This window comes from Melanerpes formicivorus, unplaced genomic scaffold (assembly GCF_026170545.1).
Source record: "Melanerpes formicivorus ecotype bairdi unplaced genomic scaffold, bMelFor1.0.p_v2 SCAF_3, whole genome shotgun sequence".
Classification (NCBI taxonomy): domain Eukaryota; kingdom Metazoa; phylum Chordata; class Aves; order Piciformes; family Picidae; genus Melanerpes; species Melanerpes formicivorus.
In genome coordinates, this window is record NW_027142355.1 from 253,342 (window position 1) to 266,243 (window position 12,902).

The 12,902-nt window shown below is 49.7% G+C and overlaps 1 protein-coding gene across 1 annotated transcript in view; it reads left to right on the plus strand.

Annotated features, from left to right (window-relative positions):
* Nucleotides 1-12,902, plus strand: part of TRHDE (thyrotropin releasing hormone degrading enzyme) — a 299,761-nt gene that overhangs the window by 60,427 nt on the left and 226,432 nt on the right. The window contains exon 3 of the mRNA XM_068164774.1: nucleotides 2,677-2,803. Coding sequence (XP_068020875.1) covers nucleotides 2,677-2,803 — 127 coding nt within the window. The remainder of the gene's footprint in view (nucleotides 1-2,676; nucleotides 2,804-12,902) is intronic.

Below are 12,902 nucleotides of genomic sequence, written 5' to 3' on the forward strand. Positions count from 1 at the left end.
AGTGCTTCCCCTGAAGCTGAAAATCCTATTGGCTTTTCATGGGCTAGAACAGAGCATTTAGAAACAATTCCAAACTGCTCTTTCCCCTCTGTGCATCGATACTTTCTGACTTCTGCCCTGCTGCTTGCCTCAGAGCCCTGGCTGGGATTTACTCCTGCCACAGAAAGCATCAGTGAGGCACCTCTAACAGCATACAGAATGAACCAGGGAAAGAACTCGGAGATCATCCAGTCCAACCTGTCACACATCACCATCTCATCAACTAAACCATGGCACCAAGCACCCCATCCAGTCTCTTCCTAAACACCTCCAGGGATGGTGACTCCACCACCCTCCTGGGCAGCACATCCCAATGCCCAATCTCTCTTGCTGGGAAGAATTTCTTCCTCACATCCAGCCTCAACCTCCCCTGGCACAGCTTGAGACTGTGTCCTCCTGTTCTGGTGCTGCTCGCCTGGGAGAAGAGACCAACCCCCACTACTGCTAGGCCTGGCCTTTACTGGAGGCTCATTTGAATCAGGTCATTATGGACTGCCACAGCCATGAGATGCAAAGCACAGGCTGCTGCCATAGGAGGAAGAGGGGAAAGTGCCTCTCCTTTCCATCCCCTGCTTGGTTAACACTCCTCAGCTCTCTGTTGTTTTTGAGGTAAAGCAGCATCAGGTAGTTCCCTTTCAGTCCTTGGACTGCAAGGGCAGGGAATAGGCACCTGGAAGTGTTTTCTGCTACCTCCTTAAGAATCACAGAATCATTCAGGTTGGAAAAGAGCCTCAGGATCACCAAGGCCAACCCAGAGCCCTACTCTGCAAGGCTCACCCCTAAACCACAGCCCCAAGCACCACAGCCAAACCACCTGCAAACACAGCCAGCCTTGGGGACTCCACCACCTCCCTGGCCAGCACATTCCAAGCTCTCACCACTCTTGCCTGAAAAAAAGCTTTCCTAATGTCCAGTCTGAACCTCCCCAGGGGCAGCTTGAGGCCATTCCCTCTTCTTCTGTCACTAATGACCTGGGAGCAGAGACCAGCACCAAGCTCTCCACAACCTCCTTGCAGGTAGAAAGTTCTTCACAGGAGTGCTTGCCCATTGGAATGTGCTGCCCAGGGTGGGGTCAACATCCCTGGAGGTGTCTAAGAAAAGCCTGGATGAGGCACTTAGTGCTGTGGTCTAGTTGATTAGTTAGGGTTGGGTGATAAGTTGGACTTGATGATCTTGGAGGTCTCTTCCAACCTGGCTGATTCTGTGATTCTGTAGCTGTAGAGAGCCAGGAGGTCTCCCCTCACCCTCCTCTTTTCCAGAGCAAAGTTCGGGTCACACCTGAGAGGTGAGTTCTGCTCGCTCCTGAGCACCCCACAGTCAGCTGTGGGAGGTGTTTCATAGTGCACACAACAGACTGGTTTGTGTAAGCAGCTTTACTGCAGGGCTTTCTGAAAGCAGAGGCCTGGAGCAGCCATGGAAGTTTCAGGAATGTTAATTGTTTCTGTAGATGAATGAGCTTATAAATGGCTTTTGCAGTCTTCCATGGCTCATCAGGGATAACTCTGTCACTGCCAGAGTAAAGAATACAAAATGGGGTTGCTTTTTTTCCCTTTCCCCTCCACTATCTGCTAATACTTTCAGGGCTGGATATAATGTGCCTTTAACAAACCATGACCTTCTCTCCTACTGAGCCACTGCGTCCTGCCTACCATTCAGCGCAGGCAGGGAAGCACTGCACTAATCCACTCTCCCATCATATCTCCAGCAAACATGTGTGCTTGCTGGGAAGATTTATTTTGATGCAAGGAGTGGTAAGTTATTTTGTCTTTGGCAACAGTGACAAGTAGGAGACTGTGACTTAGAAACTTTGCAGCCTTAATTGTGGAAGTTCTGGGTTTTCACACAGTCGCAGAAACGTTCAGGCTGGAAAAGAGCCTCAGGATCACCAAGGCCAACCCAGAACCCTGCTCTGCAAGGCTCACCCCTAAACCACAGCCCCAAGCACCACAGACAAACCACCTGCAAACACAGCCAGCCTTGGGGACTCCACCACCTCCCTGGGCAGCACATTCCAAGCCCTCACCACTCTTGCCTGAAAAAAAAGCTTTCCTAATGTCCAGTCTGAACCTCCCCAGGGGCAGCTTGAGGCCATTCCCTCTTCTTCTGTCACTAATGACCTGGCAGCAGAGACCAGCACCAAGCTCTCCACAACCTCCTTGCAGGGAGCTGTAGAGAGCCAGGAGGTCTCCCCTCAGCCTCCTCTCTTTCACACTAACCATCCCCAGCTCCTTCAGTTGCTCTTCATCAGATTTCTTCTCCAGGCCCTTCGCAGCTTCCTTGCCCTCCTCTGCCCTGGCTCCAGCACCTCCACATCTCTCTTGTCCTGAGGTGTCCAAAGCTGGACACAGCACTGGAGGTGTGGCCTGCCCAGAGCTGAGTGCCAGGGGACAATCCCCTCCCTGCTCCTGCTGGACACAGCATTGCTGATCCCAGCCAGGATGCCTTTGGCTTTCTTGACCCCCTGGGCACACTGCTGGCTCCTCTTCAGCTGCTACAACCTATTTTGAGCAAGGTCACATCTGGCTTTGAGAGAGTAGTCCTAGAGCCTCACAACACCCTTATTTCACCTCTGCAGGTGGGATGGCTTGAAGATGCAGCTGCTGGAATGATCGGTGCTTTGCTGTGCTTTCTTAACAGGTGCGGTTATATGCAAGGCCTGATGCAATCCGAAGAGGATCAGGGGACTATGCTCTAAACATTACAAGGAGGCTAATTGAGTTTTATGAAGATTATTTTAAAGTGCCCTATTCTCTGCCAAAATTAGGTAAGATTTTTCCCCTAGAATGTGAAGCTCACCTAGAGATGGGAGGCTGAGTCTCCTTTGTAAAAGGCAGTTCAGGGCTGGAAAGCTCTAGATTGCCAGGTAAGGAATGTTTGGGTTGATTTGGAAGGCTCAGTGAGTGAGGAATGTTCATGTGTTCATTTGATTTCAAGTGAAGCCAAATTGTTCCCTTTCCAGCCTCACCCTGAAAGCAAGAGGAGCAAGACAGTGCTTAAATGTGTTCAGCAGTGGGAAGGGAATTTGAGACCTTTCACTGCTGCATAGGGTGGGGGTTGGATGATGGTCTTCCCCATGAGGTTCCGGCTGGGTCTCAGGTTGCCCAGGGAGGTGGTGGAAGCCTCATCCCTGGAGGTGTTTGCAGCCAGGCTGGATGTGGCTGTGAGCAACCTGCTGTGGTGTGAGGTGTCCCTGCCCATGGCAGGGGGGTTGGGACTGGCTGAGCCTTGAGGTCCCTTCCAGCCCTGACAATTTCATGATTCTGGTCCAGTGGGAGATGTTAGCTCTCTAGTGCTTGTGTCTTGATGCCCCAGCCTTAGGTGGGGAACAGAACTGAAAATACTTGTGGGAGAAATGTGGGCCCTGCAGAGGTGCAAGGCTGTATGTGCATTTATGAATGAATTTCTTCAGTGCTGGCTTTTGTGGTCTGTTAGTGGTGGTTAGTCTGTGTGCTTAATTGTGTTGTAGCTTCCTGAAAGAGTGGCTGTGAACGTGTGCTGCTCAAGTGACCTAACTGAAAAGGCTGTCAATATCTGCTATTTTTAAACTAATTTCTTCTCCCCCTCCCTCCCTTTCACCACAGCTAGCTGTTCCCCTAGACAACTGAATACTTTACACCATGTTATTACACCTTCCCTCCTTCCCAGCAGGTTTGATCAAGGTACAATAGCCTGTTGCCCAGGAGCAGAAAGAGAGCTTCTGTTTGACATGTTAAGAGTGGGAACCATAGATGATCCTCCCAGGAGCCCAGGGTCTGTTTCATTAAATCCCTGGCCTGCTGAGTAGCTTTATTAGTCTTACAGCTACCAGTGTAGGAGCTAGATGGAGTAATTGATGTTGCTGGATGAGGGTGTGTTGTTATTTAGCCCCAGCTGGCAAGAGAGCACCATGCAGCTGCTTGTTCACTCCTCCCCACCACGGTAGGATGGGAGGAGAAAGTGCAGCAGAAATGTTGTGGGTGGAGGCAAGGCTAGAGAGGAACCACTTGGCAGTTATGGTGATGGGCAAAACAGATGTCCTGGGGGGGTGGGATAGCTCTTAGAATCATAGAATCAATAAGGTTGGAAAAGACCTCAAAGATCACCAAGTCCAACCTGTCACCCAACATCTCATGACAACTAAACCATGGCTGATTCGTTACCACTCACATTAGAGCAGGATAATGAGAAATAAACCCCTGACCCCTTTCTTCTTCCAGGGCACAACTTTACTCTCAGTTCCTCTGCCCCTTCCCTGCTCAGCTGCAGAGGGGAAGGGGGAATGGGGGTGGGCAGTCAGTTCATTACACATAGTCTCTGCTGCTTCTGCCTTCTCCACTGAACTTCTCCAATGTGAGTCCTTCCTGTGGGCCAGAGCTTTTCATGACCTGCTCCAGTGTGGGTCACTTCCATGGGTTGTAGTAGTCCTTCATGAACAGACTGCCCTTGGAGTCATGGCTGTCTTTGGGAACAGCCTCCTGCTCTAGCATGGGATCTTCCATGGGCTGCAGGTATATATCTGATCCACTATTAACCTCCATGGGCTGCAAGTGGCCAGCCTGCCTTGCCTTGGTCTTCACCATGGACTTCAGAGGCTCTCTGCACTGGTGGCTGGAGCATCTCCTCCTTCTCCTCCTCCTTCTTTGCTGACCTTGGTGTATGCAGTTGTTCCTCCCCTGTATCCTTGCTCCTCTTCCCCAGCTGCAGTTGCTTTCACACAGTTTTTTGTTCCCCATTTTCCTCAGTAAGTCTTCACAGAGGTGCTGCCACTGTTACTGCTTGTCTTGGCCAGTGGTGGAGCCAGGCAAGCTTCCAGCAGCCTCTCACAGGAGCCATTTCTGTAGACCCTCCCCTGCTACCAACACCCACCAGGACTAAGCTGGTACAGCATGGTGCATGGATGTTTTGTAAGTGTTGTGGCATTTGAGTCCCCAAGCCTGGCTGTGTTTGCAGGTGGTTTGGCTGTGGTTTAGGGGTGAGCCTTGCAGAGTAGGGTTATGGGTTGGCCTTGGTGACCCTGAGGCTCTTTTCCAAGCTGAATGGTGCTGTGTTTCTGTGATTCCTTGTCTTCAGATGGAGGGTTCCAGGCAGTGTTCCCCTGGAGAGCTCTGCAGATGGTTAAACATGCCATATGCATCAGACTTTCTGGGTAGCCTTTCAGACTTGTCTTCAGTCTCTGCAGTGATTATTTAACAGAGGAAGCCGTAGACCTGAAGGTGCCAAACATTTGGAAGGGAAAAAAATAACCCAAACCTTTCTGTTGAAGATGAAGACCAAACATTGTCACTTTCAGGGAGATTCCTGAGGATGCCAGGTAGCAGCAGGCAGCAGAGGCTGTGTCTGCTTCAGAGTTATCTTGCATAATGGCAACATAAGGCCTTTCAACTTCATCTGCTCTATGTGTTAAAAGATATGCCACAGCAGAATGCTAAAAATACCTCATTGCAAATGAGCCTGCTCCACTTTGGCTCTCTTTGGAGCAGCACAGAAGGAATAATCACAAGGCAGCTTTGCTTTTCTTTGGGGCTTGTGTTTTTGTTCACCGAGTGTTTGTAGTAAACTTGAGCTAAAGGGAAACACTGCTTGGAAACTTGAGCTGCTCTGCAGTGGTGCTCCAGGAAAGAGTTTGCAAAGTTTGGTGTTCCACAGGAAACTTGACTTCATGTAAATAAACCAAGGAAAGTGTCAAAAGTGTCTCAGGGACATAAATAGTTTTTGAGGGGTTGATTTGCATCTGAGCAGAGGTTGGTTTGTTCCCACTTGAGTCAAATGCTAACATCACATCTTGCAGCCTGTGCTGTGTCTTAAGCCCCAAATAGTGCTGATTTATTTACAGAATAGGAATCACAGAGTGTTAGAGGCTGGAAGGGACCCTCCTCAGGCTCTGCAACAAGCCCTGGCTGAAAGGATGGCAAACAGTTGCAGACCTTGGGATTAACTCTGCAGACTAATGTCTGTGTGGGGTGGGAAGTGTGCTGCTGACAGAAGGATATTGCTGGTGCAGTCCTAGAGATAAAAGCTGATGGGTGGCAGGGTAAGTGTTTGGGTAAGCAACCAGGAGCTGTTCACACAGAATGTTGGAGGTGGGAAGGGACCTCCAGAGATCATCCAGTCCAACCCCCTGCCAGAGCAGCATCACCCAGGGCAGTCCACACAGGAATGCATCCAGCTGGGGTTGGAAAGGCTCCAGAGAAGGAGACTCCACAACCTCTCTGGGCAGCCTGCTCCAGAGCTCTGGCACCCTCACACCAAAGAAGTTTCTCCTCATGCTGAGCTGAAACCTTCTCTGGTCAAGTTTGTCTCCATTGCTCCTTGGCTTATTGCTGTGCACCACCCAAAAGAGCTTGGCCCCCTCCACTTGACCCCCAGCCCTCAGCTATTGATAGACATTGATCAGATCCCCTCTCAGCCTTCTCTTCTCCAGACTCAACAGCCCCAGGGCTCTCAGTCTCTCTTCCCAGGGGAGATGCTCAAGTCCCCTAAGCATCCTTCTGACTCTCCGTTAGCCTCTCTCCAGCAGGTCTCTGTCTCTCTGGAACTGGGAATGCCAGAACTGGACCCAGGATTGCAGGAGTGGTCTGAGCAGGGCAGAGCAGAGGGGGAGCAGAACCTCCCCAGCCCTTCTGGCCACACTTGGCTTGCTGCAACCCAGTTAGGTATTTAATTTATTGGAAGAAAGTGGAAGGCTGGGGGCAATAGTCTGATGGGTAAGTAGAGGGAATAACAGTGGAAGCATTGTGCTCTTTCTAGGGCTGATTTTGCAGTGACATGAAAGAATTTTCTGCAAGAGGAGGCAGACCAGCAGCAGCTACAGCAGTGGGAGGCTTGAGGAGGAAGCCTGCCTGTGCTCTCTGCAGCCATGGGGCTGTCACCTGCTGTCACTGCTGCAAAAGGCTGTGCTCTTCATGAAGGTTTTAAGAGCCATCAGAATGGTTTTGTTTTCTTTCTTGTTTTTTTTTTTCCCCGGGTCATTTCAGGAGTTTTTCATTTGGTGCAGAACAGGGAAGGTGAGATGTCTGCAAGTGGGGGTGAGCACTGGAGGATGAAGTTTAAGCTGCTGCTTAGTAATGTCAGTGTTGGAGGAAATCTGCCTCAAGTGTGGATGTTTTAAAGAGTGAGTCATGTTGCTCAGGGTCTTTTCCAGCTCTAATGAGAGAGAAATTTAAGCAAAGCTAATTCTTTTCAATGCAAACATGCTTTGTGTTCCCCAAGCAGTGCTGCCCAGCTCACCATGCAAATGCTGTGTCACGAATAGAATAGAATAGAATAGATGAGGTTGGAAGATACCATCGTGTCCAACCTATCATCCAACACCACCTAATCAACTAACCCATGGCACCAAGCACCCCATCAAGTCTCCTCCTGAACACCTCCAATGATGGTGACTCCACCACCTCCCCAGGCAGGGGAACCAAATGGACAGGTGTATGCTGGGACTGTGTGTGTGTGGACACAAGGGACCTAGAAGCCTTGATGGAGCTCTTCCATCATCATTGCGGTCATCCATTTGACCTCTGGATGGTAAGAATACCTGAGGACACTGGGCTCTGTAGGTGTGCTGCCATCTCAGAGGGACCTCAGCTCCTTTATTTGCTTATGTTACCGAGGTCTGTTTCTCTGCCCTGCTGAGACCAGTCCTGCAATCCTGTGTCCAGTTCTGGGCTCCCCAGTTCAAGAGAGACAGAGACCTGCTGGAGAGAGGCCAAGGCAGAGCCAGGAGGATGCTTAGGGGACTTGAGCATCTCCCCTGGGAAGAGAGACTGAGAGCCCTGGGGCTGTTGAGTCTGGAGAAGAGAAGGCTGAGAGGGGATCTGATCAATGTCTATCAAGAGCTGAGGGTCAAGTGGAGGGGGCCAAGCTCTTGTGGGTGGTGCACAGCAATAAGCCAAGGAGCAATGGAGACAAACTTGACCAGAGAAGGTTTCAGCTCAGGATGAGGAGAAACTTCTTTGGTGTGAGGGTGTTTGAGCCCTGGAGCAGGCTGCCCAGAGAGGTTGTGGAGTCTCCTTCTCTGGAGCCTTTCCAACCCCAGCTGGATGCATTCCTGTGTGGACTCCCCTGGGTGCTGCTGCTCTGGCAGGGGGTTGGACTGGATGATCTCTGGAGGTCCCTTCCAGCCTCTGATGTGCTGTGATTTTGTGACTCATCAGAAGCTGGAGCTCCTCAGGTGGGTTTGTAACAGATCAGCTAATGTTCTACCTTGGAACCACTTCCTCCTGATGCTCCTGACTGCTTCCCCAGCTTTGATCAGGATTTTTTACTGGATGCATGCACAGTTATGTGTCTGAGGTTGCTGGTGCCACTTGTGGGCTCCTCTGGCTTCTTGGCAGCCTCTTACTGCTGGGAACTGTGTGGAATCTGGGGGAACCTTTTTGTCACTGAAGGACTTAGACTTTGTTCAGTCTCTTGTGGCCTTTGCTGACTTCTAAACCTTTGTTAGAATAAACCTTTATTAGAATAAACCAAACCAGGTTGGAAGAGACCTTCAAGATCATCGTGTCCAACCCATCAACCAATCCAACCCACCCAAACAGCTAACCCATGGCACCAAGCACCCCATCAAGTCTCCTCCTGAACACCTCCAATGATGGCAACTCCACCACCTCCCCAGGCAGCCCATTCCAATGGGCAATCACTCTTTCTGTATAGAACTTCTTCCTAACATCCAACCTGAACCTCCCCTGGCGCAGCCTGAGACTGTGTCCTCTTGTTCTGGTACTGGCTGCCTGGGAGAAGAGACCATCATCCACCTGTCTACAACCTCCCTTCAGGTAGTTGTAGAGAGCAATAAGGTCACTCCTGAGTCTCCTCTTCTCCAGGCTGAGCAACCCCAGCTCCCTCAGCCTCTCCTCACAGGGCTGTGTTCCAAACCCCTCACCAACTTTGTTGCTCTTCTCTGGACTCGTTCCAGCAAGTCAACCTCCTTCCTAAACTGAGGGGCCCAGAACTGGACACAGGACTCAAGGTGTGGCCTAACCAGTGCAGTGTACAGGGGCAGAATGACCTCCCTGCTCCTGCTGGCCACACTGTTCCTGATGCAGGCCAGGATGCCATTGGCCCTCCTAGCTGCCTGGGCACACTGCAGGCTCATGTTCAGCCTACTATCAACCAGCACCCCCAGGTCCCTCTCTGCCTGGCTGCTCTCCAGCCACTCTGACCCCAGCCTGTAGCACTGCATGGGGTTGCTGTGGCCAATGTGCAGAACCCGGCACTTGGATGCATTAAATCTCATGCCGTTGGCCTCTGCCCATCTGTCCAGCCTGTCGAGGTCCCTCTGCAGAGCCTCTCAACCCTCCAGCAGATCAACTCCTGCCCCCAGCTTGGTGTCGTCAGCAAATTTACTGCTGATGGACTCAATACCCTCATCCAGATCATCAATAAAGATGTTAAAGAGCACAGGGCCCAGCACTGATCCTTGGGGCACACCGCTAGTGCCTGGCTGCCAGCTGGATGTGGCACCATTCACCACCACTCTCTGGGCTCGGCCCTCCAGCCAGTTCCTAACCCATCGCAGTGTGCTCCCGTCCAAGCCATGGGCTGACAGCTTGGCCAGGAGTTTGCTATGGGGGACGGTGTCAAAGGCCTTGCTGAGGTCCAGGTAGACTACATCAACAGGCCTCCCCACATCCACTACAGATTTGTTTGGGAATTGCTGTGAATTCTGGTAGTGAATGTGAACTGGGGGATTTTCTCCTTTGAATAACCTATTTTCACAGTTAAAAGTTCTGCTTGGCTTCTAGATGTGTGCTTTTTTAATCCCACTCTGAACTGGAAGGTGCTTGGCTTGCGTAGGGTTTTAAACTACTAATTTTTGTATGAGTTTCATATCTTACAATAAGTCAGGTCTTTAAGATCCCCAGAATTTCCCAAGACTAGAATATTGTTACAATCTCCCCTTGAAGTGAGGGGTAGACAAAGTGCTGGGGTTTATTTCATTCTAAAGAGAAGCTGTAGGGGTAGGGAGGATGTTGAATTATGTCCTTGTGACTGGTGAATATACAAAACATATCTCTCTGTTTATGTCCTGTATTGGCAAGAGGACACAGTCTCAGGCTGCGCCAGGGGAGGTTTAGGCTGGAGGTTAGGAAGAAGTTCTACACAGAGAGAGTGATTGCCCATTGGAATGGGCTGCCTGGGGAGGTGGTGGAGTCACCATCACTGGAGGTGTTCAGGAGGAGACTTGGTGGGGTGCTTGGTGCCATGGGTTAGTTGATTAGGTGGTGTTGGATTGGTTGATGGGTTGGACTCAATGATATTGAAGGTCTCTTCCAACCTGGTTTATTATTATTATTACTATTATTATTATTACTATTGTTATTATTACTATTGTTATTATTACTATTGTTATTATTACTATTGTTATTATTACTATTGTTATTACTATTATTATTATTACTATTATTAGTATTATAAAATCCTGCCTTATAAAGAGTCCATGTGACTCCCCAGGGAGAAGAGAGTATTTAGACACACTAACTTCATAACACTGCCCTGCTTTAAACCCAGAACATTGTCAATCCACCTCCCTTATTATAATAACCTGCTGCTTAATACCTTGACTCCTCTTGTAATGCAGTAGGGTAACAGTGCAGCACGGGAGGCAGACTGACTCATCCATAACAAGCTCAACCAAGTAGGAAAGAGGAAAAAAAGGAGGACTGTGACTTTCTCTGCTAATAATGCATGAACATTTCCTGGAAAACAAGATCTCAGCTCCTGGACCATCTTTATCTGGGCTGAGTACCTTCATTTGGAGATGACATTTGCCACTGACTTTGCTTTAGATGGCATCCTTGGCTCTGTAGCAGCACTTGACTTCTCTACTGGTAGCGGTTTCGTTGATTCATCTAGATTGGCTTCTGAAGGCTTTCTGAGATGTCTGCCAAGATGTCTGGTGGGAAACTCAGACTTTCTTCAAGCTCTCACACTTTGATATTGCAATTCTTAATTCCAGGCTGGCTGAGGCTCTGGCCAGCCTGATCTAGTGTGGGGTGTCCCTGCCCATGGCAGGGGGGTTGGAACTGGATGATCCTTGTGGTCCTTTCCAACCCTGACTGATACTATGATACTATGGCTTTTGGCCCAGTTTGCAATATACAGAACCATTCACTTATATGTGGAGAACTTTGTCTTGTGAGGATCTTCATGGCAGGAATAGTTACCAGGTAGAGCAGGCACTGTTAGCATATGGACAGTGTGACACTTAATCACAGAATTGGCAGGGTTGGAAGGGACCTCAAGGCTCAGCCAGTCCCAACCCCCCTGCCATGGGCAGGGACATCTCACACTACAGCAGGTTGCTCACAGCCACAGTTGATTAGGTGATGTTGGATGATAGGTTGGACACGATGATCTTGAAGGTCTCTTCCAACCTGGTCTGGTCTATTTCTATTTCTGTTTTTCTATTTCTATTCTACCTGGCCTTCAAAACCTCCAGGGATGAGGCTTCCACCACCATGGACAACTTGTTCCCGTGTCTCAGCAAGCTGTGAATGGGTTAGGGTGGGGAGGGTGATGCCTTTTCCAACCAAGACTCAAGAGAGGTTAGCAGGAGGCAGGTGCAGAGAACACAGAAATGATCCCTGTTCAGGCAGCATGTGGGAGGTTTGTGAAACTCCTTGTCAAAAGAGGCAAAAGGGTTGTACAGGTCCAGAGAGAGCCATGGATATCATCTCTCTTTCTGGAGATATTCAAGACCCATCTGGATGTGTTCCTGTGTGATCTGCTCTAGGTGATCCTGCTGCTCTGGCCAGGGGGTTTGTACTGGATGGGCTTTGGAGGTCCCTTCCAGGAGGTTTAGGCTGCATGTCAGGTAGAAATTCTTCCCAGTAAGAGAGATTGGCCATTGGAATGTGCTGCCCAGGGAGGTGGTGGAGTCACCATCACTGGAGGTGTTTAAGAGGAGACTGGATGAGGCACTTGGTGCCATGGTTTAGTTGATGAGATGGTGTTGGGTGATAGGTTGAACTCAATGATCTCAAAGGTCTTTTCCAACCTGGTTAATTATGTTTTGTTCTGTTCTGTTCTGTTCTATCATTCTGTGACACTGTGCAGTACTTGTGAGAAGAGCTCCCTGGGAACAAATCCCATGGATTGCTAACAGAAGCTGGGAAATACTCCATTGTGCTGCTTCTACCTCCCTGGTCTTCCTCCTTCGTGAGTGTCAGTGTGTGGCTGCAGTTGGAGAGCAGCATGGTGAGCTAGGCAGAGTTTCTGCCTGGGCTGGCAAGGCTATCCATGTGTTCAGAACCTTTTCCAGCTTCCCAGGTGTTTCTACTAAGGAGCCAGAGAATTGGTTCCCCACCATGCTTCATGCACTGGAACTGGGACACTTGCAAGGCTGCGGCTGTGCAAGGCTGCCCAAACCTCACACGTGGTGCAGAGACTCCTGTGAAGATGGTTCAGATTTCTGGGCTTTTGGCTTTCCTCTCCTCAGCAGCACTGAAGTCTTGGTGCTAGTGGGATGCATTTCCTGCTTCTCTGAAAACTCATTTTGAATTCATTTTATTCCCTATTATGTTATATTTAGACAGCAGTGTAATGAGTGTAAGCACCCTGAGTTGTGTAAAGGAACTTGAGTGTCTCCAGGGTTAGATGCACAGTGGCTACCTCAGAGGCAGGCACTTTGCTGGATGAATTCAGCTGTAGGTGTTCCACTGGCATGCCTAAATTAGCAAGCTGATTGCACTAGGATCTTTACTCATCAGTGCAGGAGAGATCTTCCTGGGGTCACTCTGAACATTACATGGACAGAGTCTCCCTCTGGAGCTACCTAGAGAATAGAAAAACTGGTTTATTAACCCCTGAGCTTTCTTTAAGTGTCATCTGTACCATTAAACTTTCAGAGTGTGCAGACCTGGGAGCAAGGTGTTTAGTGCTGGAGGGCT